A 22,068-nucleotide genomic window follows, 5' to 3' on the forward strand; every position below is an offset into this window, starting at 1 on the left:
GCAAAGATCACCCCCACACACGCTGGGCTTGAGGAGGAGGCTTTGACGTGTTGCTGAGTAGAGGCATTTAATTAACCTCCTCTATTGATTTTGATGGAGAACCGCCTTCCCTTTTTATGTGCAAGAGAAAAAGAGACTGTCTGAGGAGTAGCCATCTGTAAGATGGCCAAGCGAGTGCTGGGATGGGCTCGTTTCACTCACCTCTGGTTTTCCAGTGTGAAACTGTGATTGACCTTGGCAAACATGCCAGAAAATAGAGACAGGATGAGGGAGTTGAAGAAAACTGGAGAGAACATCTCCACATGCCTTACGTCCTCCCAGCACGCAGGGTGATACAAGAGGTGTGCGAGGGGTGGAGAAACTCCCCTCTCCTTCCAGCAAGCGAGCAATGGCCTCCGAGCAGAGACAGCATGTGCAGAGGACCTGCTCTGGGTTGGGATTGACGGGAAGAGGGAAGGTGGACATTCCCTAGCATCAGCTGCCAGGGCAGAGGATGCCAGTGCTTCCAGCTGTGGTGATCCCCAAGGCGGAGGTGTGAGTGGGTCACCCCTCAGCAACCTCACACCCCCCCACAAGGGCCAGTGGCTGCCCGGGGCTATGGCTGGGTGCTGTGCCTCGTTCCGCATCCCATTAGGAGCGAGGAGGTAAGTTGAAAATGCAGGCTAAGCTTGAACGTGAAAGGCCACCAAAGGATTTTGGAGAGCAATTGTGAAATATTGAAATGGCTGCTTGCTCTTCAAACATGACGGTGGATGAGAAGTTTGGGAGTTTGCTGGGATTTCCTGATTTACTGGGGCATAACTGCCTTTTAAATTTTGCATTACGTTGGCTGGGTTGTTAATATTTAATGTATGGAAAAAGACAAAGGGAGGTAGCTGACAACTCTTTTAAAATAAAAATCTCTATTATGATAATCCTGAGGAATCTTTGCTATTGTTACTACTTCAGTTACTGGAACAGCAGAACATAAATGCTAGGAGCAGGGAGGGAAACCTCACTGTGCCAGGACCGTGTGAACAGGGGGGTGAGAAGCTTGCAGTCTGAAAGACAGGGAGGACATGGGGACAGAAGTTTGTCCCCGGTTAGTGAAGGGTGTGGCCATGTCAAGTCCTCACACCTCAGCACTGCACTTACACCAGCCCTCCGTGATGCGACTCGCTGGGCTGAGGACTCACAGCCCTGGGCTGGGCTGGGTGCTCCTGCCCATGGGTGCGACATCCTCTGAAGGGCACCCATGACTGCCGTGCTGCTGCACGGAGCAGGAAGGCTTTCTGAGTTTGGGGCCACGCTGCTGCTTTTTAACCTGGGGCCTTTTCTCCCCTTCCCTTCAGACCCTTGCCCTTTCCAGCCAGCAGAAGTTTGAAGAGCAGGCGGGTGGGAGCTCCCAGGACTGCTGCTCTCCAAAGGCACTCACCACCTGCAAAGCCGCAGGAGCTTAGCTAGACCGTATCTTCTCATCTGCTTAAAACCAGGTGACAATAATTTCTGTCTTCCACAGTGGATCTGAGTTCTGCTGCACACCCCTCCAGGGCTGGCAGGAGCACAGGCAGGGATTTCAAAGGCCTCCCTGCCAGATTCTCTGCCCTTTCCGCAGAAGACACCTAATGTTCTTCACAGAAAAGCTGTATTGCAACCACTTTTTGCAGAAAATAAAGCATTCACCAGAACTCTTAATTCTGTGTTATCATGAGGATTTTGGACGGCAAAATGCTTTTTAGAGCACTCCAATGCTAGGAGTTCAGAGATGATAGCCAATGACCATTTCTAAGCCGTTGACCTTTTTAAATGTTTAGTCACACGGGAAAATGAATCTCAACAGGGCAGGGACAGTTGGGTCAGACATTGCGGTGAAGATTTTGCTGCAAGGCTTTTGGCAATTTTGGTGCCTAAGTCTGAAGCAGTTGAGGGCAGAGGGTGTGCTGAAGGACTTGAGCAGGGGGCTCTGCTCTCTGGTCAAGTGCTCATTTCTGGGGTATTTCTAAAAAATTAATAGTCTGCTTTACTCCCACCTTTTCCAGCTACACCTTTGAAAAACAAAGTGACCGGTAAGCAATGCGCTGAAAGATGCAGCACATGAAACTGCCTTTAGGAGAGGGTCTCAGGCTGCAAATCCCAAGGGGAAGGAGAAACGTCCCTGGCAGCCTCAGAGAGGGGCCATCCAAGCATCCAGAAAATGTAATCTTAAGATGGCTCCATCCTCTGGTTTTCCTCCTGGTCAGCTCCAGATAACTCCTTGTTCCATTGCTGGCTCTTCCCAATTCTGCTCTGCTGCTCTATGCTCCCCATGGGCACTGTGCAGTAGCCTGGTGTCAAGATCCAGACCTGCAGCACCCTCTGAGCTGGGCATGGGGTGATACCTGCTCTGCTCTCAGCATCCTCCGCTCCTGCCGAGATCAACGAAGCAGAGCTGCATTTTCGGTAGGTTATTGCAGTGTTTTCATTTTGTATAGTTACATCCAATTTGTTCTTTTTGGTTAGCTGGTGCTGGGTATTATTCCCCTGCAGAACTCATGCATACAGCGAAAAGGGCATGTTTAGAAGAGCTCATTAAAATTCATGGGGAGTAGTGCTGTCCCATGTGAAGAAGTTTAATCCGAGACAGCCTTCAAGAATGGCTTATTGCAGCCTTCTGCATCACCCACAAACACTTTGGGGAAAAACAGGGAAGGAGAACAGTGTTAGATAAGCTGCTTTAAAACAATCTTCATAACCCTGCAAATTGAAATGTATTTTATTAAATACACGTTGCAGATACAAAATAACCCAAGAAAGGCTGGAAGTGACCCTTCCCAGAGGCAATTGATGCTATTCCTGCAGCTGTGACTGGATGTCACTGAAATCAAAGCTCTCCCCCCTCCAAGGAGCCAGCCCCATTGGTGGCACAAGATGCCAAGCCTTTCCTCCAGGACCTGCCCCCACGGGAGCTAGGCTGCCTTAGTACTAGAAATAACATTAAATAGCTGCTTGAAATCAGATTTTCCCCCCTCCATGTGACTTTGCAGCCATTGGCATGAGGCTTCCTGACCCCAAAGCAGCTCCAACTTTTACTGTTTTTGAATGGCACAAAGTAGGGGAGAAGGAGTACGTTTACTCAAGACTTAGGGCAATTGAGATCAGGGAATGGCCAAGAAGGGCTGGGTTCATGCAAGTTTTTAAAATCCTGCCTATTTTCTGCCAATTCATCATAAAAGATGAGCAACAAAACCCTTAAAATGTTGGGTACCACCATCAGCCTTATTCTCACCAAGATGGGGGACTCTGATAAAAGCTTCTGCCACTGATGGCAGGAACCTCTGACAAACGTGCTCCCCGTTAGCTGCAATAACACAGACAAGGCAAACAATCTTGGTAGGAATCACTAAAGGATATCTCCTAAGATTTGAAGTACATTTAGCTGCTCATTCATCCCCCACCCCATCCAGCTTTTGGCAGGTCGCTTTAATCCCTCTCTGTCTCAGTTTCCCTCTGTCTGAAAGGGGATATTATGTTTTTTCCTGCCAGGAACCATCTGAAATTGCTTTGACTGCAGAGTCCTTTTAGGATCCGCATATGCAAGAGCAGAGCAATTCTTACTCTCATTATCCTGAGAAAACTCGCCATGCTTCAGGATATTCAAGCGATGGCATCTTTCCAGCATTAGACCCCGAAGTAGATTTTATCTGTTAGCTGAGTTATGTGTTTTCTTTGCCTCTAAGGCTGAGCCCTCAGCCTGTGTTTGTTAAAGAGGAGCTGGGCAAGAGAAACCAGGGATGGGAACTGGGCAGCTGTGGGGCAGGAGTGAATCCTAGCAGGAACATGTTCAGGTCACGGCTACCTGTTGCCACCTCCCCACATCAGGGAACAGTTTCCCCAAACTCAGGTGGAAACTGTTTAGGGAGGGGACCTGACTTTTCCTCCCCTGCTGCGAGGACACTGTGAACAGCCTCATCCTGGAGTGCCCTTCAGAGCCCCGGCTCCTCTGCAACATCACTTCTGTTTGCTTCAACTGCCCAGGGAAGATGCTGCCAGGGACTAGAATGGGGGAGATCTTTAGCAGACCCGACTGCTAGCTATACTGCTTGGAGTCTTGTTGCCAAAAGCCTTTCCTGAACCAGTCGAGCCAGGATATTCTCTATTAGGGGAAGGTGGACTCTTTGTTCCCCTGCTGCTCTTTCTCAGCACTCCTGCCCTCTGTAGCAGGCGAGGGCTCCCCACCGCCTGTTGCAACATGCTTCGAGCAGACTTGTTCTCCAAATGCTAGTTAAAGCTGTCAGGCTTCCTCCATCCCAGGGAGAGAAACAGCACCCATTGCCTCTGATCAGAGACTTGTATATAATGCGCAGGGCTGGTGGCAAACATGGCAGGGTCAATGGTATTTACCTAGTTCCCGTTACACCATACTTATGTCTTCTCTTCAGAGCTGGGGCTTAATCTTACTGCCTATGTCAGCAGCTGCCCCACCATATGTGCAGCCCCTTGCCTTGCTGTGCAAAGGGTTTTCCCCTCATGCAAACTCCCCCCATGGCTGGGATCCCTCTGACTACCAGCTACCGGAGGGATCCCAGCCATGAAGGGAGCTTGGGGAGGGCAGGCAGGGCCTCCTGCCCGTGAATTCCTGGGAATGATACTGTGTCTAGATCCTGGATCCTAGCTCTCCCAAAAGACTGCCCAGTCTGCCTGCAGTCAGCATGGGGCTGGTGTACCACAGACCGCGAAGGGTGTGAACAGCTGTAGGGCCATTTGCAGTCCTCAGCAGCTGGGCGGAAAGCAGCCGGGATGGACGGATGGACGAGCACTTGGTCACCCCTGGGAGAGAGAGGTCACATGTCCACTGCTGCAAAGACTGGCCCACCCCTCCAGCTCTGCTGCCCTCCCTCCTGTCTGATCGTGAGGTGACTAACGTGGGTTTCCAGTCCTTCGGGGCCAGTAAATCTGTAGTTGCCTACTAACATAGCAAATCCAATTGCTTTACAGAGCTTGGTGCTTAAAGCTAAATGTTAGACAACATACTATAGGTGGCTGGTTTTCCCTTGGTGCCAGCCCTGCCTGAACAGCACAAGCTGGGAGGATAAAACATCCCCCCCGGCCCCTCCATGGGGTGCAGGTGCTGGCAAGTCCTGATGCCGCTGGTCCCTTCTGAGCAGGACGGGGACCTGGGGCCCCAAGGATTTGACCTATGGTATTGATAGGTAGGAGAAAATTAATTTCTCAGGTCATTTTGCAAATTCCCTAGCAAATGGGTAACAGGGACAAAGTGACCCATTGGGGGCTTTTTATTCTTCAACCAGCAGAAAAGTTTGTGTATTTTTCCTTCCTGAAGTAATTGTATTTGGTCTCAAACCCAATGCAAACAAGACAGGCGCAGCCAGGAGGTGATGTTTTACACACCCAACCACCTTAGGGAATAGGCTGGTGCTTCCACAGCTTTCAGTTAGTCCCTCAGACACATCCTCGTCAAGACGAGAGGAAAGGTGGGTCTGATGGAGGCATCGCTGGAAGAGGAGCCGCGGGGTGTGTGCTTGTGGTCAGTGATTGCGGAGAGGAGACTTAATAGATGCACGGGAGGAAATGCATATCCTGGGAAGGGCAGAAAGCTGGAGCCAAGGGGGATGGCTCTGAATGTGCTTTGTGGGAACCTGAACCAGAAACTCCTCTGATAAGCGATTTGCACTGGCGTGTTTCCTGCCCTCTTGCCGAAGGCAAAAGGAGCCCAAGGCTGACTAAGCACCAAGAACCATTTGCCGAGCGGTGCCAGCCAAGCGGTGAGGTGGCTCTGGTCTCCCCCTCCTTGAGGTGGCAGAGGGGAAGGAAGCCTGCCTGCAACTGGGGGGACCTTGGACACTCCTGGGACTTCAAAATGCATCTGAAAAGTTTAGGTAAGCTGAAAACTTCAGCTCTTTACAGGACAAGGATCCCCATGGGGCTGCTGTCCTCCCAAACATGAGAGAGGGCTGCCCTCACCTGTCTTTTCCATAGCTGAGACAGTCTTCAGAGACTTAGCCCTCTGCCAAGGGGCATTTGCTCTCTGGTCCCTGCTGAGACGTCTCTGCCCTTCCTCCCTCCATCTCCCACTTTTGCAGGTATCCAGTCCAGCAGCTCAGCCATCCCAGATCCTTTGGTGCTTCTCTGAGGACCCAGAGAATGTGGCAGAAGTCAGGCCCTGCTGTCTGGACAATGAGCTGTTATGGACTTATAAATAATCAGTTTGGGAAAGGCTTTCTTTCACCATGGTGAGAGGAGGAGCTGGGCTGGTAGAGGGCAAGGGTGAATGGTGGAGCCTGCTGGGGGGACAGGCCAGGGGCCAGGAAAGCCGTGGCTACCGAGGCTTCCCCCTTGCACACAGAGCCCGCTCCCCCGCGGCAGCGTAGGTTGGCAGCTACAGCTGAACTCCTCTGAAAAGGGCTTTCAGCAGGGGAGAATGTGATGATGGAGCCCAGCTGCTGCTGACGTTGCCATCCAAGCTCTGCCTGGGTTTTTTGAGGAGAGCCTTGTCTCTTTAAGGTTCATTTTTGGATTGTATTTTGCTGTCTGCTTCCAGTATTTTTCCCTGGTATTCCCATGTTTTCCCGCTCCTGGGCTCTCAGTAGCACAAACCACTCCACACTATGTATCTCAGTTCTTTTTGCACTTTTCAACACTTGTTACAGACTTCTGCCAAGGAACCTGATAATTTTTTTTCCCATTTAAGGGAAAGGATTTCGGACTATAAAAGAAAATCTCCATTGTACTTAAAGTGTTTTTAGGCTGGAAAGAAAATCCCTGGAAACTAAGGGAATCCTTAAAGGGACATAATAGGAAACACTCTGTAATGGAGACAGCTTATTGTGTATGACTGTCTTTCCCACTCATGAGAACAAATACAAGGCCCTTGGGCTGCAAGAACAATAAGGGTTATTGTTACATCTTATAGCTTGTTTTAGAATATGAAACCCAGCATCCCCTCAGCATCAGGAACCAGCCAAAACTCGTGGGCCACCAAAGCTGCTGTGCCCATCTCTGCTGGAAACCCATTGTTCCACATACCATTGCTGTGACGGGGCTGAGCGCTTGTTTACAGGCGAGGAGCCTTCCTTTTCCTCACAGCCCTTTGTTTTTCTGTGGCCAGTAAAATGAAGTAAATCAGCCTCCCCTCTTGCTTTGCAGGATGGACAGGAAGATGCCAGACTGATGTATAGGCGTGGGTGTTTGTGAAGATGCGATACTCTTCCTTATGCAGGCAGAGGAGTCACTGCAGAGCAGCAGAGGGATATTTCCACATTTAGGCTCAGCCTATTTTCCTGTCATGTTATAGCTCAACAAACACTGTCCTACAGACCTTTTCTGGCTGGCAGGTGAAATCCAGATGTGTATATACCACTGATTGTGAGCCCAGGAGAACATATGTTTGCTGTACTCTGCATATTTCCTCTAAAGTACTTGAGGTTTAAGGTGTTTCCTTGTCAATAACTGCTGCAATACCTGGAAAGGAACAGGGTTTGCCACAGACTGCATTCAAGCATTTGGCTGGCTCCATAGGCTGTGGAAATAACTAGCCGTAAATTAAGTTTGCAGAAGCTTGGGGTACAAAAATATCAGTTGAAAGGAATATCCAAACCAAGAGTGGGTTAGATAACCTTAGAGAAGAGTGAGCAAGCTGCACATTTCTGCATCCTCAGGCCTGCACTGCCCCTTGCTGACAAACTCGCCATCGTGGGACAAGAAACCCTGCAGGGAACAGATGTCCTGGGGGTGGAAACATCCTCTCCTCTCCTCAGACTCCTGGATCACCACAGGCGCAGCCAGCTGGAGGGTCTGCCCTGGGCAGGGCTCCCTCTCGCAGCTTCTACCTGAGACTCCAGTATGATTTTTCAGCACTGGCATGTCGACGTGGGTGGAAGGGTGAGCATGCAGCAGTGGAGGAGTCTGTGCTTCCATGTGGCCCCTTCACATGCCCCCTCCACGGCTGGTTCTCCAGCCTCTGGGCAGAACCCGTGAATGACATTGGCAGGGTAGCAAGAGTGATGCAGGAAGATACAAATGCCCTGCTAATAAACCCGAGTTGCCTCTCTCCCAGTGATTTAACTGCATTGAATCTGATGCATCTCCCTGCATCAGGCTACTTGTCATTTTCCCTCCCACCATCCTCTTCCCGCAGACGAGCAGCCGGCATTTGTCACAAGGGGAGATAATGTGCCCTGGATGCCAGTGCTAACAAACAAATAACTTGCTTTCCTACAGCACCTGCCAGCTGGAAGTTTCAAAGCACTTTGTAATCATTAACAGATTTAGCTTCCCAGCCCTGATCAGGGGGTTTTCATCTCTGTTGTAAGAGGAGTAAAGCAGGGTCTGGTGGTGAAATGATGAGGGAGTAAGAGGAGAACTGAAGTGCTCTGGATGCTGCTTGTATGTTTTCATGGGGTAGGGGGATCTAATGCAGCAGAGGGGCACTGGGCTGAGATTAAGCTGTTCAACAGGTTTTATTCACAGTTCTTTCTTCCACCTCCCCTCTGGATGATCTTGTTTTTCTATATCTTAATTTCCCCATCTGCAAAAGGAAGGTAGTGAGACACCTCTCCTTCTAAGAAATTCTGAAATATACAGATGATACACAGTTGTGGGATGTACTGGAGAAAAAAGCCTGTCCACACAAGCACCGTTCAGGATTTCAGAAATTAATCTCTAAGGACGATGTGGATGTTCAAACACCAAAGATAGTAGCATAACGTTGACCTTGTGTACACTGGGCAATGGGAGCCAGGGAGGGGCTAGGGAGAGAAGCATAGAAAGTGGGCAGAAACAGCACTGAGAGTCTTTTTCCCTAGTTAATCACACAAAATCAGTCACCGGGCTCCTATTTTAGAAACCTTGTAGCAGGAATTGTCAGTAGTGTCCTAGAGCCATGGTCAATCAAAGCAAGAGGAGAAAGGGCTAACGAGCATGGCTGTGTACCACTGGTACACCAGCCTAAGCAGGTGAACTGCATTAAGTGGTGCTAATGTACCCATTAAACAGTGCTAATGGAGCTCCAGGCTCCTGGTGAGGTCCATTTCCCCTGTTGGGAGTGAAGGAGAAAAGGAAGGAGGACAGTGTGGTAGAGGGATACTTTGAATGCTGTGCTGTTGCCTGGCAAGTTACCCTTTTCTCCATTTCCACGGTGTTTTCAGGTTAGTAAATGCTCCTTATTGTATTTATAGTCCTAATCAGCAGCAGAGATCTACTATTATTCCTCCCATCTGTATTTGCAAATATATGCAACCATCCTGAGAACAGGCTCTTTCCTTTGACGAGGGGCTGCCAGGGTGAGGACGAGGGCCCAGTTCACTCCTCGCATAGGATGATGCTCTGCCTCACTGAGCTCAGCTGCTCCTGGCTCAGCAAGCAGGGCCTGGGAAGCAATAGGGGCCCTGCCGGGCTTATCAGCGCTCTCTGCTCATCATTTTTCCCCCGGCACCAATCCCTGCTCCTATTTTCACGGGTGATACCACCGGGAGCTGGAGGATGGTGGCAACAGCCCCATTCTCCTAAGGAGGGATGCTGCGGCTCTCCCCCCGGTGCTAGGTCTGTTCCAGGCGTCTCCCCCGCTGTAAATCAGCCCTGGGGCGGCGGGGCCCGGCCAGGAAAGCGTTAACCTTCCCTGCAATGCTGCGTCCCAGCTCACGGTGGAGCTGCCTTCCTCTCTTCCACCCCCAACTTCCAATTCACTCCAAACAACTCCGGGACAGAATTGCAGGGAAAAGCCGGAGGTTCAGACTAGACTTGTTGATCTCCGTTCTCCGGCAGCAGAAGGAAGTACCGGAGCTTTCCTTTGTGTCTGCACGGAGAGAGGGCTGGGGGGGGGCGGGGGCAGATGCGGCCTCGGCGTTGACTGTAGGCAGGAGTGAGGAGCGCAGCCGAGGGAAGGCCTTGGAAAGCTTCCTGCCGAGGGATCCGACTTACCTCGTTTCCCTTCCCCTCCCCCCGGGCTCCGTGGACAGCCGGCAGCGCGGCCGCCATCCCTCCGCCTTGAGGCTGCCCGCGGGGGGATGCGAGCGGGGCCGCCCCTGCTGCCCGCCCCGCCGCAGGATGTAGCCGCCCTCGGCCCCGCACAGCCCCGCACCGCCTCGCTGGGAGCCCGCAGGAGGAGGTAGGTTCGGGCCGAGGGAGGGGACCATTCCCCGTGTGCGGCGGCGGCCGGGGAGCAGCCCCGGCGGCGGTCTGGAGGCAGCGGCGGTATTTCGATTTTGGGGCTGGGGGCGACCTGGATCGGCGGGGAGAGGGGCCGAGCCCTCGGAGCTGTGCCGGCTGGGCATGGAGGAGCCGTTGCTTTCTGCGCCGGGGTTTCTCTTCGTGCCATCTTGTGTAAGCAACAGTGCTCAGGGCTGTTACAAGCCACCCGGCTTTGCAAGGAAGGCTCGGGTTTTTTCCTTATTCCGATTTTCGCTGATTTCCCTGTTACGCAGAGGTCGGCGTGGGGTGTGTGTGAGGGGCATCCCTGGACAGCCCGGAGGGGTAGAGTGGGTCGTTAGAGTGGCTGGAAATACCCCCTTTTCCCTTCCCCAGCTCTTTCCTCGGGGAAATTTGCAAGGCTGGAGTTATAAAAAGCCTCCACGTCCCCCTGCAACCTCCACGGCTGGGCAGGGAGGGTGGCACCGCCGGCGCCGAGGGGTGGGCTTGCCCCGGCTGGGTCGTGGGGGCACCCGGGGTCCGTCGTCCGCGGCCCGGCAGGGCCCTTCCGCGGGAAGGAGCGGCGGCGGGGCCGGGTGCTTGGGAGACGGCGGTGGCGGGGCCGGTGAGCGCCCAGCTGGTCGCTCCGGGATGGGGGACAAAGTGCCAGAGCACCCCTGGCTAGCGGCCCGGCGCCTTTTGAGGCACATTGCTGAGTGGTGCTCGGGGGAGCTCCATACCCTCCCCTGTCAGTCAGCGGTTCCCAGCCCTTTGCTAGCAGAGGCTCCCGGGGCCGTGCCCAGCTCCCCTTGCCGGGGTGTGCAGGCGACCCTCCCGGGCAGAGGCGGGGACCCGCCGGGAGAGAGGGGGGGGACACGCGGCCGCCGCCCGGGGGAGCTCGGCGGCAGCGCCCGGGCCGACACGTGGGAGCGGGCGGCCTTCAGCACCGCGGGAGCGGACAGCGCCTGCCCGCGGCCGCCCGCCCGCCGGGGCGCGGAGCGCCGTTCAGCACCGCCAGGGCGGACAGCGCCGCCGCCCCCTCAGCAGATTAGCGGGGCCCGGCGCTCCCCCGCGCGTGGATAAGGCCGCGCCGAGGCGGCCGCGGGCGCGGAGGTCAGCGGGCGGGGACCCATGGTTGGCCTCTCTTGCAGCTCTGGGGCATGGAGGGGAAGGAGAGGTGAGGAGAGCCGGCCCCCGCGCGCCCTGCCCCACGCCGCACCTTGGAGCGTCCAGCCTGAGGGGGACCAGCGATGCCTCTGGGGATGAATAAGCATGGATCTCGCTCTACTACCTCTTTGCCTCCAGACCCCACGGAGATCGTCAGGAGCAAGGCCTGCTCCCGAAGGGTCAAGCTCAACGTGGGGGGGCTGGCCCACGAGGTTCTCTGGCGGACCTTGGACAGGTTGCCGCGGACCAGGCTGGGTAAGCTCAGAGACTGCAACACACACGACTCCCTCATGGAGATCTGTGATGACTACAACCTGGAGGAGAATGAGTACTTCTTTGACAGGCATCCTGGGGCATTCACCTCAATCTTGAACTTCTACCGTACTGGCAAGCTGCACATGATGGAGGAGATGTGCGCCTTGTCCTTCAGCCAGGAGCTGGACTACTGGGGGGTGGATGAGATCTACCTGGAGTCCTGCTGCCAAGCCCGCTACCACCAGAAGAAGGAGCAGATGAATGAGGAGCTGAAGAGAGAAGCCGAGACACTGAGGGAAAGGGAAGGGGAGGAATTTGATAACACTTGCTGTGCTGACAAAAGGAAAAAGCTCTGGGACCTCCTGGAGAAGCCCAACTCCTCCGTAGCGGCCAAGGTAAGATCTCCACCTTTCTTCTCAAGTCTTGTCTGTATTGGCTCATGACTATGGTGATGCTTACATGAGGTATTGCCCTGCTATCCTTGCTTTAGCATCTGGGCACTTCTGAGTGAAGGGGAGAAAGGCCTCCCAGATGCAAACAAGGTTTAATGTCTCTTTTTTGGGTAGTTTGGAAGGGATCTGGCTTGAGTTTCGCTGGGTCAGCACATGCTGGTTGCTGTGGCTGAAGGTTAGTAGACTTGTTATCCAGTGGCCTATCTTGGTGCATTTTGAAATAGAGATTTCTCTGGGCCTAAAACATGAGTGTCTCCTACTGCTTAACCAAACTGGCTTTTAAGAAGAGGAAATCTACTTGAGCTCTTAGACCCGGGTCCAGTCAGGAAATAACACCTTCCCTTCTAGGGCTTAGTTTAAAATTCTGTGCTGAAGTACATCTAGTTATTCGTACAATGCACTCCTAAGCTGCGGGTCTGCTAAAGCTAGCATTTGAATTTCATCCTTTACCTGATTCCAGCTTATTTTAAGTCTCCCTGTGCAATACTGCTGCAGCTCTGTCTTTGTCAATAGTTGAAGTGCTGCTTACTCTGAAGTTGGTGCCAGTGCAACAGATCTATTTGAAGGCATTTGAAAGACAAGATCCATGTTAGGAGAAACCAATGTCAGAGTTGGCTCTGATAATTTAGCTGTCTCATGTTAGTCACATATTCTTTAGTGAGGAAAATCTCTGCGAACACAATGATTCGGTAACCATGGGGACAAAAGTGAAGGGGGAGAGGTTGAAAACTGTGGGATGAATAACTGAAAAGCATGAGAGACTGAGCAGTAGCAACCAAAACTTGAATTTTCTATGTACTGACATCCTCACAGTATGGCAAAGAAGTAGAAAGAGCCCCCAGCCACCTCTTTAATGTCGCCTCCCTGTTGTACGTACATTTGCAAATGCAAACCTTAGCTCCATCCCATAAGAAGTCTGGCTTTGGTGGGCTACTTATGAAAGCAGACTTTTTCTTTCCCCCTCTTTCCTTTCATCAAAATGTTGCACATCATGAACCAAGAGCATGTATGAAAGTTTAGGGAAGGTATTTTATGAAGTGTGGAGCTAAATGGCTCATTCTGGCAGGGGAGGGGAGAGGCATGGTCAGCTGCTGAACTGATTATCACTTTTTTTTTAATGACAAACAGAGCCCCAGAATGTCTTTTTTTCTCCAATGGCACAGATGACACTATGCTGAATACATTAATCATTTATAAGACTCCTTTGGCACAGTCCTGGAATCCTGAAACACAGGCCCCAGGCTTCACTGTCTGTGGCACTGACTCAAAATCCATTAGAGACTGTTGATGCTCATGATTTATTGTATATGAGCAGGGGTCATTCTTGCCAAATAAGTGTCTTTTGTGATTTATAAATGAAATACTCTGAGAATTTTCTCAGAAAATGAAGCTAGAGTGTAAGTGCATTCGGCATTGCAGGCTCTGAATTAATTGAGAGTGAATAGTATGCATTATTATCCTTCCCATTTAAAGCTACCATTCTGTGACTTCGTTACTGTAATGAAAATGGTGCTGCATGTTCTCAGACCTCAAATATTCCAGCAGTTCCCAAACACAGATTTCTACTAATTTCAAGTGTAGCAATGAAAAGAGGCATGATGAACAATTAGCTTACCAGGCAGGGACAGAAGAGCTGCTAAGCCTATTCTTTATCCGATTTTCTCCCTGCTGGTGGATAGCTTTTTCTCTCATGCCAGAGTATGCCCTTTGCTTTGATCACCTTCATGAGAATTCGGTCCACCTATTGAATAGGCTGGAACTAGCCTTCAACTTCTGACGGAAGGACATGGGGAGAGGGACTTGGCAGCCTGACCTGTTATCTGACCTAACCAGCTGTGCCCAGGCTCTGTTTCAGGCTGCATTTTCTAAATCTGAGCCTTTGCCTGATAGCTCCTGGCCAGCTTTCCTCAGCTGTCTGCTCAGTGGAGCACTTTCGCTGAGGCCATGAGCCTCCAGGAACTTCTGTCACCTTTCCTAAAGCTAGACTCCAACTGCTTTGCCAGGTCAGGAGCTCAAACTGTTCCTGTAGAAAGGGAACAAAGTAAACTATTCTGAGGCTTAATGACTACCACTGAAGGACCTAAAATGATTGGGAAAACGTGTACAACTCTTTTTCTTCTTGCCACACAATGCAAAGGTTTTTCCATTTAAATGTAAGAAATACAGGCTCCCTTCATCTTCTCTTTAAGTAGTCTAGAAAATGCCTACAAATTGCAGGTTCTCCCCCAAACCCAACATAATCCCTCTGTAAGCCATGCCCTGTTGTCTAACTCCCACTGCAGCAAGGTGGGCTTTCTTGCTGGCTGTCAGCATTGTTTGTATTTTAACATTTCCTGCACAACACCTAACCAGACTCCTCCTTAACGGCTTACTGCAGAATTTCTCATGATTATACTGGGACCGGTTAAATCCTGAGAGAGCGAGTTGTTTTTATTTATGTTTGGGGTTTTTGGGGGTTTGTTTGTTTTTTTTTAAAAAAGGAATTACATGATGTACTTCAGGGTGGAAAACAGCATTCAAATAAGAGAAGAATCCCCCAGACCTTAACTCCTGTTGCTCTTTTATCCACTGGGGATTTAACCATATCTTTTGACTAATCTGTCTGGCTTTTAAACTAACCACTTCATGGCAAGCAGTGTCTTGTTTATGTGTGATGCTTCACTCTGTACGTGACTGGAAAGAACACTCTGTTAGATTTTTATAATACCCACTCTTTGAGAGCCTCCAGATTTCTACCATGAGGCATCAGACAGCTGTTGAAGCCCCAGGCTCACTGCCTTCTTACCCCCCAGCACTAACAGAAGAGTGTCTGCTCCTTTCCTATAATGCTGCAGTCCCTCTCACCTGTAATCGAAGCTGCACTGTCCTTGTGCGAGGTGCCGTAGAGCCGCAGGGGCAGCACTCCAGCCCTTCCCCAGGGTCAGACTGTGCAACTGGTGCCCAAATGATTTCACCCACCAGTCTGTTTCACTTGGAGGCACTTGCTGCACTGTACTCCACTGCATTTGCTTTGCCCAGTGGGAAAACCCCTATGCACAAAATTGAGCACCGAGGGACTCTCCCTCTACCAAATGAAAAAATATTTAACAGGCAGTTATTAAATAAAAGTCTCAATTTTTCTCTCTCTAGCCTTACAAGATATTTTAAAGGATCAGTTTCTCCTGCTTCCTGTGACTTTATTTGTCTGTATATCCCTGAGAAATACTCACTGCAATCTTTGTAGATGCTTCCTCCTCTTCCTGTGATCACTGTTTTTGCATGTTCTTGCTTATTTTTATCATTCTCCCAGTCACCCTTAATAGTTTGGTGGTTGATTTTTTTTTTTTTTTAAATAGTATTCTTTCTGTACTTTGTACTCACAACATCCATTTTTAACCATAGAGGAGACTCTGGTGCTCGCTTCTGTCTGGATTTACCTGAGATGAAGATGAGGTGCAGATATTTTCTGGAGTAGTTATTATGTTTTGTTGTATGGTAGTTTTTCCTTTCCTCAGGAAAGAAAAGCAGCTCTCCAGAAGCCAAGCAGAACTGCTGCTTTTTCTCGTGACTTAGTGTCCAGGTCAGGGCAGTAGTGGCTAGCAGCTCCCCAGCACTCTGGTTTGGGCTTTTAATCTTAATTACTCTTTCCCTCACCAAGGCTAAGCCTGGGCAGCTGGCTTCTGTCAGCCATAACCCAGCTAGCAGCCCTGGGTTTCCAAAGCAGAAGTCCCTCCTGTAGCTCTTGTTCTTAACTGACCAAGCTAGTTAGGATCTGCGGGTGTCTAACCTGCCCGGTGAGACATTTGTGTCCCTTGGGAGAGCTGTGATTCAACTAGACTTCATGGCATCCTGAAAAATCACAGCCTGCAGTTGTTCCATGCTTTCCAGTATAAACAAATAACAAATTAGTCTAACTCAAGATCTTAATTAACTTATATGGTCTTGGAAATCCTCTGATCACCTGGATCTTTCCAGCAACTCTGCAAGAACATTGCCCTTTTAGCCTCTTAAGAAAGGATTTCTTCTCCTCTTCTTTTAGTCATTACAAATTATTTCCCCAATCAATATTTGAGCAATTAGTGTTGCACAGAGGGGGGAAAAAAGTCTGCTCATCTTACAGGCTCCTCTGCATGTGCTGGTTTCATCTATTTTCCTCTTGCTGTCCTGAAGGCTGAGAAAAACATGATGACATCACCCACTTTGCAAAAAGCTGCTCTGCATATCTGCATGTCAAGTAGGATGTGCACTTCCTCTACTCCTCACTGCCTCCACTTCCCACTTGTCCCTGTCCTGTTGGGAGCTCAGCTGCAACAATCCCTCCATTCTGACAGGCTGTTTCTCATCCTTTCCCCTGTTCCTACTATGTCTTTGCCAGTGCAATAATATCACATTTATCCTTGAAAACATGCAACTCCAATTCAGTAATCTTATTATGCATGCCTCTCTGTTTGTTGAACAGCTTTTCTCGAGCTGCCCACTGCTCTCTGCTGCTAATCTCTGAATGCATTGCTTAGGGATTGGTGAGGTTGCTCTGTAAGCTCTTTTCTTATTATTGTTGATAGTAGTGACAAAATAAGAATGATAAAGCCTCTTGGAGATGCATTCGCTACATCTAAAGCGTTCTTCCCCCACATGGGCTTTCTATTCCTGGCCTTCCCTTATGGCATGCAGTTTTCATTCATCTCTAAACCTGCCTGAATTTAGCATTCAGCAGAGGAAACCCCACTCCCTAATTGAAGGGGTCACATCTTAGCCATGTCTCGTCTGTCCTTGAGACTCCCATCACAGGGCAGATGTTGACTTTTGTCTGTTAGACAGATTGCCCATATTTTCCTTGCATCTGTGACTTTCATTTTTCTGATGCAGCTACTGCCTTGGATTTTCTGCTATATATAGGAGACTTTCCCTTCATCCAAAGTAAACTCCTGCCTTTGGAGATCCTCAAAAGCAGAGCCTCATTCCAAAGCCTTTCCCTGGGTTCAGGGATTTGCCACTTTGGTCTATAGCTTATCGCTGCGTTTCTAGCACAGCACTGTCCTGTGGACACACAAACAATTGCTGTTCTGTATCAACCTCTTTTCATCCTGCAGCTCCTTTCTGGGTGCTTGTCCTTCCAGTGAACTTCGTAAATCTTTTGTCTGGGGAGCCCTAATTCCTATGTTCAGTTCCCTGCAATGTGTCCTCTGCTTCTGTCTCACTGATGACCTTCCCACAATATACTGCTGTGCTGCCAGTTCCCAGAACTTCTCTGCGTTACAGCTTCCCTAAACTCCCAGTTTGGGGAATAAAAACCCTAGCAGTATTTGCCAGCCTGGTAATTATGTGTGGTGATTCTTCTCTGGCTCTGAAGAATCTTGCTGGGTGTCTCTGTAACATAGGAGACACTCTGGCCATGACATTAGCTTGTCAGTCTCCCACATCCCTAATGCAACATCCCATGTTATTTCCTGCATGGGATGCATCTGCCAACAACAAGCTTGTTCTAAGCTCTCCAGGTGGGATCCTCACCCTTCAAAGATGATCCTTTCTCCTGACCTCTTACTGCAGCCCTGAGGAGCTCTTGGATCTGGGCAGGCAGCTGCCTGGCATTTCCTGCTTGAAAATGGTTTGGGTTCAGCAGTTTACAATCCAAGCCTGCAGGTTTGCTGTCTTTAAAGAATTTAATAAAAGGAAAGTTAAAATTGTTATGCCTAGCAGCTCTTTTGATGTACTTGCCATACAGTCCATGAATTATAGCATGCATCAACATATGTATGTAGGCATAACCCTGGATTTTTAATTTATCTAACTTTCTGCTAGGAAAGCCTGGAGCAGGTTTGTCGTCCTCCCTGAGCCTAAGCATCCACATCTGTGTGAGACTGCCTGCCTCAGGAGGGAAGTGACAAGCTTATGTGCTCGGGCTGAATTCCTTAGAGGACATGTGCTATAGAAGTATAGTTGATGCTATTTTTAAAGCACCAGCTCTCATTTGTACCTTTGAATAATCTCTCTGAGAAATTAATTCCCCTCACTGCTCAACCTGTGAGCAGACATGGTTTAAGGTGCCAACATCACCAGGCAAAAACGTAGGAAATCTTGCAAGAATGGAAAAATCTTGTTTTGTTCATCTGTAACTGCACAGGTTTAGTAATGATGGGATTCAGAAGAAAATTGCTGGGCCTGATCCCCCCCAGGAAATGCTGGTGTGGTGTAACGTGCACAATGTGCAGGTGCAGCTTCAGCTGGTACCTGTGCAAAGCACTTGCATGTGCTGCCGAGTCAAGCATGCCATGCCCCATGGGTGTGCACTGACTGCAGCGGTGTTCAGAGCTAGCTATGCAGAGGCATTCCAGAGCTCTATGCTGTATAGAAAAATCAGTTCTTTTCACTTTTTAAAACACTTTCTTCACTTATCTCTTCTTACACAGTGGGATAAATACTCCTGCCATCGTGTTCCTGCTTTTACCTGTTCCTCTTGATGCTGAAGATCACAATTTCCTTCTCATTTCCCTCAATGTGAATGCCCCCATAGAGAGGAATAATGCAATGTTACTTTTACAACATGAGTGTTGCTATTTGTCATTGCTAATGGCAAAATATTTATGTCAAAGAAAGTTCACAGCTGATCACTTAGTTCTTATAATAAACACAGTCACTATGATTTACTCCATGGAGATATCTGGCAGCAACAGAAGAGGCACAATGTGGCCAGTGAATGTGAGCAAGACATTAATATTAGCCTTCTCTTAAGAAGCTATACATAGAAGTTATATGTTCTCACTGCTTCTACTACATTAAGGCAGACAAGGATCAGACCCTTACTGTTATGAGAGTTGCCCAGTTTGTCTCTTAGAGCTAGAGGCTCAGCTCCATTACGGGCTGGGTTGGCTTCCCATGTGTTGCACTAGGACTGGGAGCACTGGCACCGCGGTACAGCGATAGCTGAGCTCGGGTTTGGAGGTTGCCGTCCTTATGGGGCAAAACTGCTTCAAGGGCTGAGTGGGTAAATCGGCTCTGCATTGCTCTGTGCCATCGACCTATGATCTGGCAACAGCTTGGGGATCCCTGCCCCACACCCCATCACTTAACTGTTGTGCCTGGGCTGCTTTAGCTTTGGCACTCTTTATCCTTAAGGTGACCTTGCCCTAAGTTTAGTCCCTGGGGCGACAGCTACACGTTCACCTCCTGGCATTCTCAGTTACTCGGTACAGCAAAAGTAAACCCTGTAGTAAGCTTCACCCCTGAGTTTGGCTGGTCTCTGCTTTCTCTCTGCTGTCCTAGCTTTTCTTGGCCTCTCCTGTCTCCTTTACAATCTGGCACTAGCTGAATGTGTTTACCAGCAGGACTCAGTGAGGTCTCATTCTGATTTTTAATGAAAAAAAATCTACTCTTTATTTTAGAGCAAGCCTGGAAGAGTGCTGAGCGTCCCTAGGCAAGCGTTGTGCCTTTGTACCTGCTATTGCCCCTCCCCAAATGCTAGCGTTTAAACATCCCAAGCACATTTATTTTTTGGGTCCCCCAATAAAACCAGCAGCCCCAGCCCTGCTTCTGTGGAGGGTAAAATTCCCATTGAATGTAATGGGAACAGATGAGTATTATAATGTCTGTACTCATCAAGCAAAGCTGTCAAAGTGCTTTGAAAAGATGGATTACTTAAGGCCAGGACAAACCTGTGATATATGTATTATCCCCATCTTAAAGTGAAGAGGTGATCATCGCCCAAGGTCAGTGAGGAAGGCCAGGGCAGAGCTGGGGGGGACCCTGGCTTCCCCCTGTCCCGTGTTACCAGTACATTTTCATGGTATAGGTGAGCTTCCAGCAGCCCTTGCCTGCTGCCTACAGTGTGCAGTGTACAGAGGGAAAGCTGTTGGCAGCCCTCTGACAGTTTATCTGAGGCGATGGCGTGAGAAATCAAACCTCTTTTTGTTTCAGCACAGGTATTTCTATTTAAGTGAGCCCAGCCTGGAAAACTTTGTCATGTTTGAGGAATGAGTGGTTACAGAAAAATGGAAAGGTTTTCTCCAGTAGATCTAAAAGATCTGTACTGGGGTGTTTTCAGCACTCTGATGCAATTCTGACTCTGAGGAGGGGATGCTGTCTAACTGTTTTGAATAGCAAGAGACTGCATATGTTAGACTACATAAATACAAAAAACTATTGTGGAATTATATAATCATAATAATACATATCCAATACAGTATATATTGATACATATATGCACGTAAATACATTTAAATTTGTCCCTCCATATGGGAATTATTTTGTACCAAAATCAACCTGTATAAGGAAGGTATTTATTTTCAGTTAAAGACTCCTAATCCTAGCAACCAGCTCCTCTTTGAGCACAGCAAATGTAATGAACAACTCAAAATATTACTCAACAAGAGTAGTATCTCCTCAGACAAAACAATTGCCACTTCTGATAGCAACAGTGTCTGTGTGAGTGTGAGGGACAGTAACTGATCAGAGCATGGGCTTTTTGGTAGTTCGGGACCTCTCTTCATTGTGTTTTAGGTAGCAGTCAGGAAAGCTCCTGTGTGGTTTACAAGGACTGGGGTCTTTGGGGGACCATCCATCTCTTTCCCTACTGAATCTCCCCATCTGCCCCTAATTATCTCTTCCCAACCCAGAGCTCCAGCACCTCTCCAGACCGTCCAGCTTCATGTGGGTTTTCAAAGAGGAGAGGCCCTGTCGTTTGCTTCTCTCTGGGCTTACGAAGTTGCACTATTGTCCCCTCCCTGCTGTGTGACCTGCCCCATGCCACCTCCAGGTGAGATGATGGCAGCCAGCCCTTCCCTTGGCATCCAGCCTCTGCCTGGCCTCAAAGATGTATTGACATTTTTAGGAATGTTCCCCCTTTCCCCATTCACAAGTCTCTCCCAGACCTGTTGTGACTCCTGTGAGTGTTTTTGCTGAAGTTTGCAGCTATTCTGGTCCAACAGTGCGGACTGTTGGTCCAACAGCTGTGGATGTTTTGTGACTCTTCCTGAGGCGCTGGCACTGCAGCGTGGGGAAGGTGGCTTTAACTCAGCACTCTGCTGCTTGGTTGTGTGTCTGAAATCTGCGTTTGGAGAAGAGACATCAATAGCAAAGCGAAAACTGAAGCAGTTGTTAGAACCTGAATCCCGTATTGACAAATCTCATGTGAGAAACAGCATCCATCAGGCATCCATCTAATCTGATAAAAAACTTGTGTCACTAACAAAACCTGGGTTAACGGTCAAAACAAATGGAAGGAACAATTTATTTTAAAGTTCATTTTTTCTGCAGTACATAATCAGCTCCAGTTATTATGAGTTCAACTTATTCAATGCTGTTTGGACTAGGATTCATGCAGAGTCTCTAGCCAAAAGCACAGATTAGTTTTGTTTTATTTTATTTAAGTCCATTTTGTCTTGCTCATTTTTGAACAAAATGGAGCTGTAAATCTCATTTGCAGTACATAAACAGCATAAACACCAGAAATGCTCTCTGATTAGTACTGATGGACAAAATGTTTCTAAGATGTGATTATACTTACAAATTTTATTTTAGACTTAAGATTCCTTGTGGGTATCTCTTAAAAAATACTCATTTTGATAAAAGAATAAATTGAAGATGTGAGCAAAAAGGTCTGTCTCAGTCTCACTACTTAAAGTCTTTTGTAGGGGGCAGGAATTCTAGTAAGCATGCTTTCCGTGAACACAAGAAATCTCTTCCATGTGCCAGGTATGCTTTGCTTGGCTGGTTTCAGTGGTATCTGATGGTAGTGTAAACTGGGAATGGAAACACATTGTGGCACAAAGCACCAGGAGCAGCTCCTTGGTTCCCTGAGGACCCTTTTATATGACTATATCCAGTCTTTTCTTATCCTTCTCTGTGACGATTCAGCGTCTGTCAGTCCCTAGCTTTCTCTACCCTGGCATCTGAGTGCATCGTAATGTCTTTGTCCTCCTAGTTGTCTTGTGAAGGAGAGCAGTGTGATTATTCTGGTGTACTTGGAGAGGGTAAAAAGGGACTAACTGGCTTCTCAGGTCTGTGATGGAGCAAGGAATGAAGTCGTAATCCACCCCTAATCCCTGGACTGCTTTTTTTCTCTGGTGCAGCTGGATCCCAGCCGTAAGCATTCAAGAGGCAGCTGTAATACATAAGAGAG

The 22,068-nt window shown here is 49.0% G+C and overlaps 1 protein-coding gene across 1 annotated transcript in view; it reads left to right on the forward strand.

Annotated features, from left to right (window-relative positions):
• Nucleotides 1-11,351: 11,351 nt before the first annotated feature.
• The window catches only part of KCNB1 (potassium voltage-gated channel subfamily B member 1), a 125,994-nt gene continuing 115,277 nt past the window's right edge, over nucleotides 11,352-22,068 (forward strand). Inside the window, exon 1 of the mRNA XM_059827273.1 lies at nucleotides 11,352-11,918. Coding sequence (XP_059683256.1) covers nucleotides 11,352-11,918 — 567 coding nt within the window. The remainder of the gene's footprint in view (nucleotides 11,919-22,068) is intronic.

The sequence above is a fragment of the Gavia stellata genome, chromosome 20 (assembly GCF_030936135.1).
Source record: "Gavia stellata isolate bGavSte3 chromosome 20, bGavSte3.hap2, whole genome shotgun sequence".
NCBI lineage: Eukaryota > Metazoa > Chordata > Aves > Gaviiformes > Gaviidae > Gavia > Gavia stellata.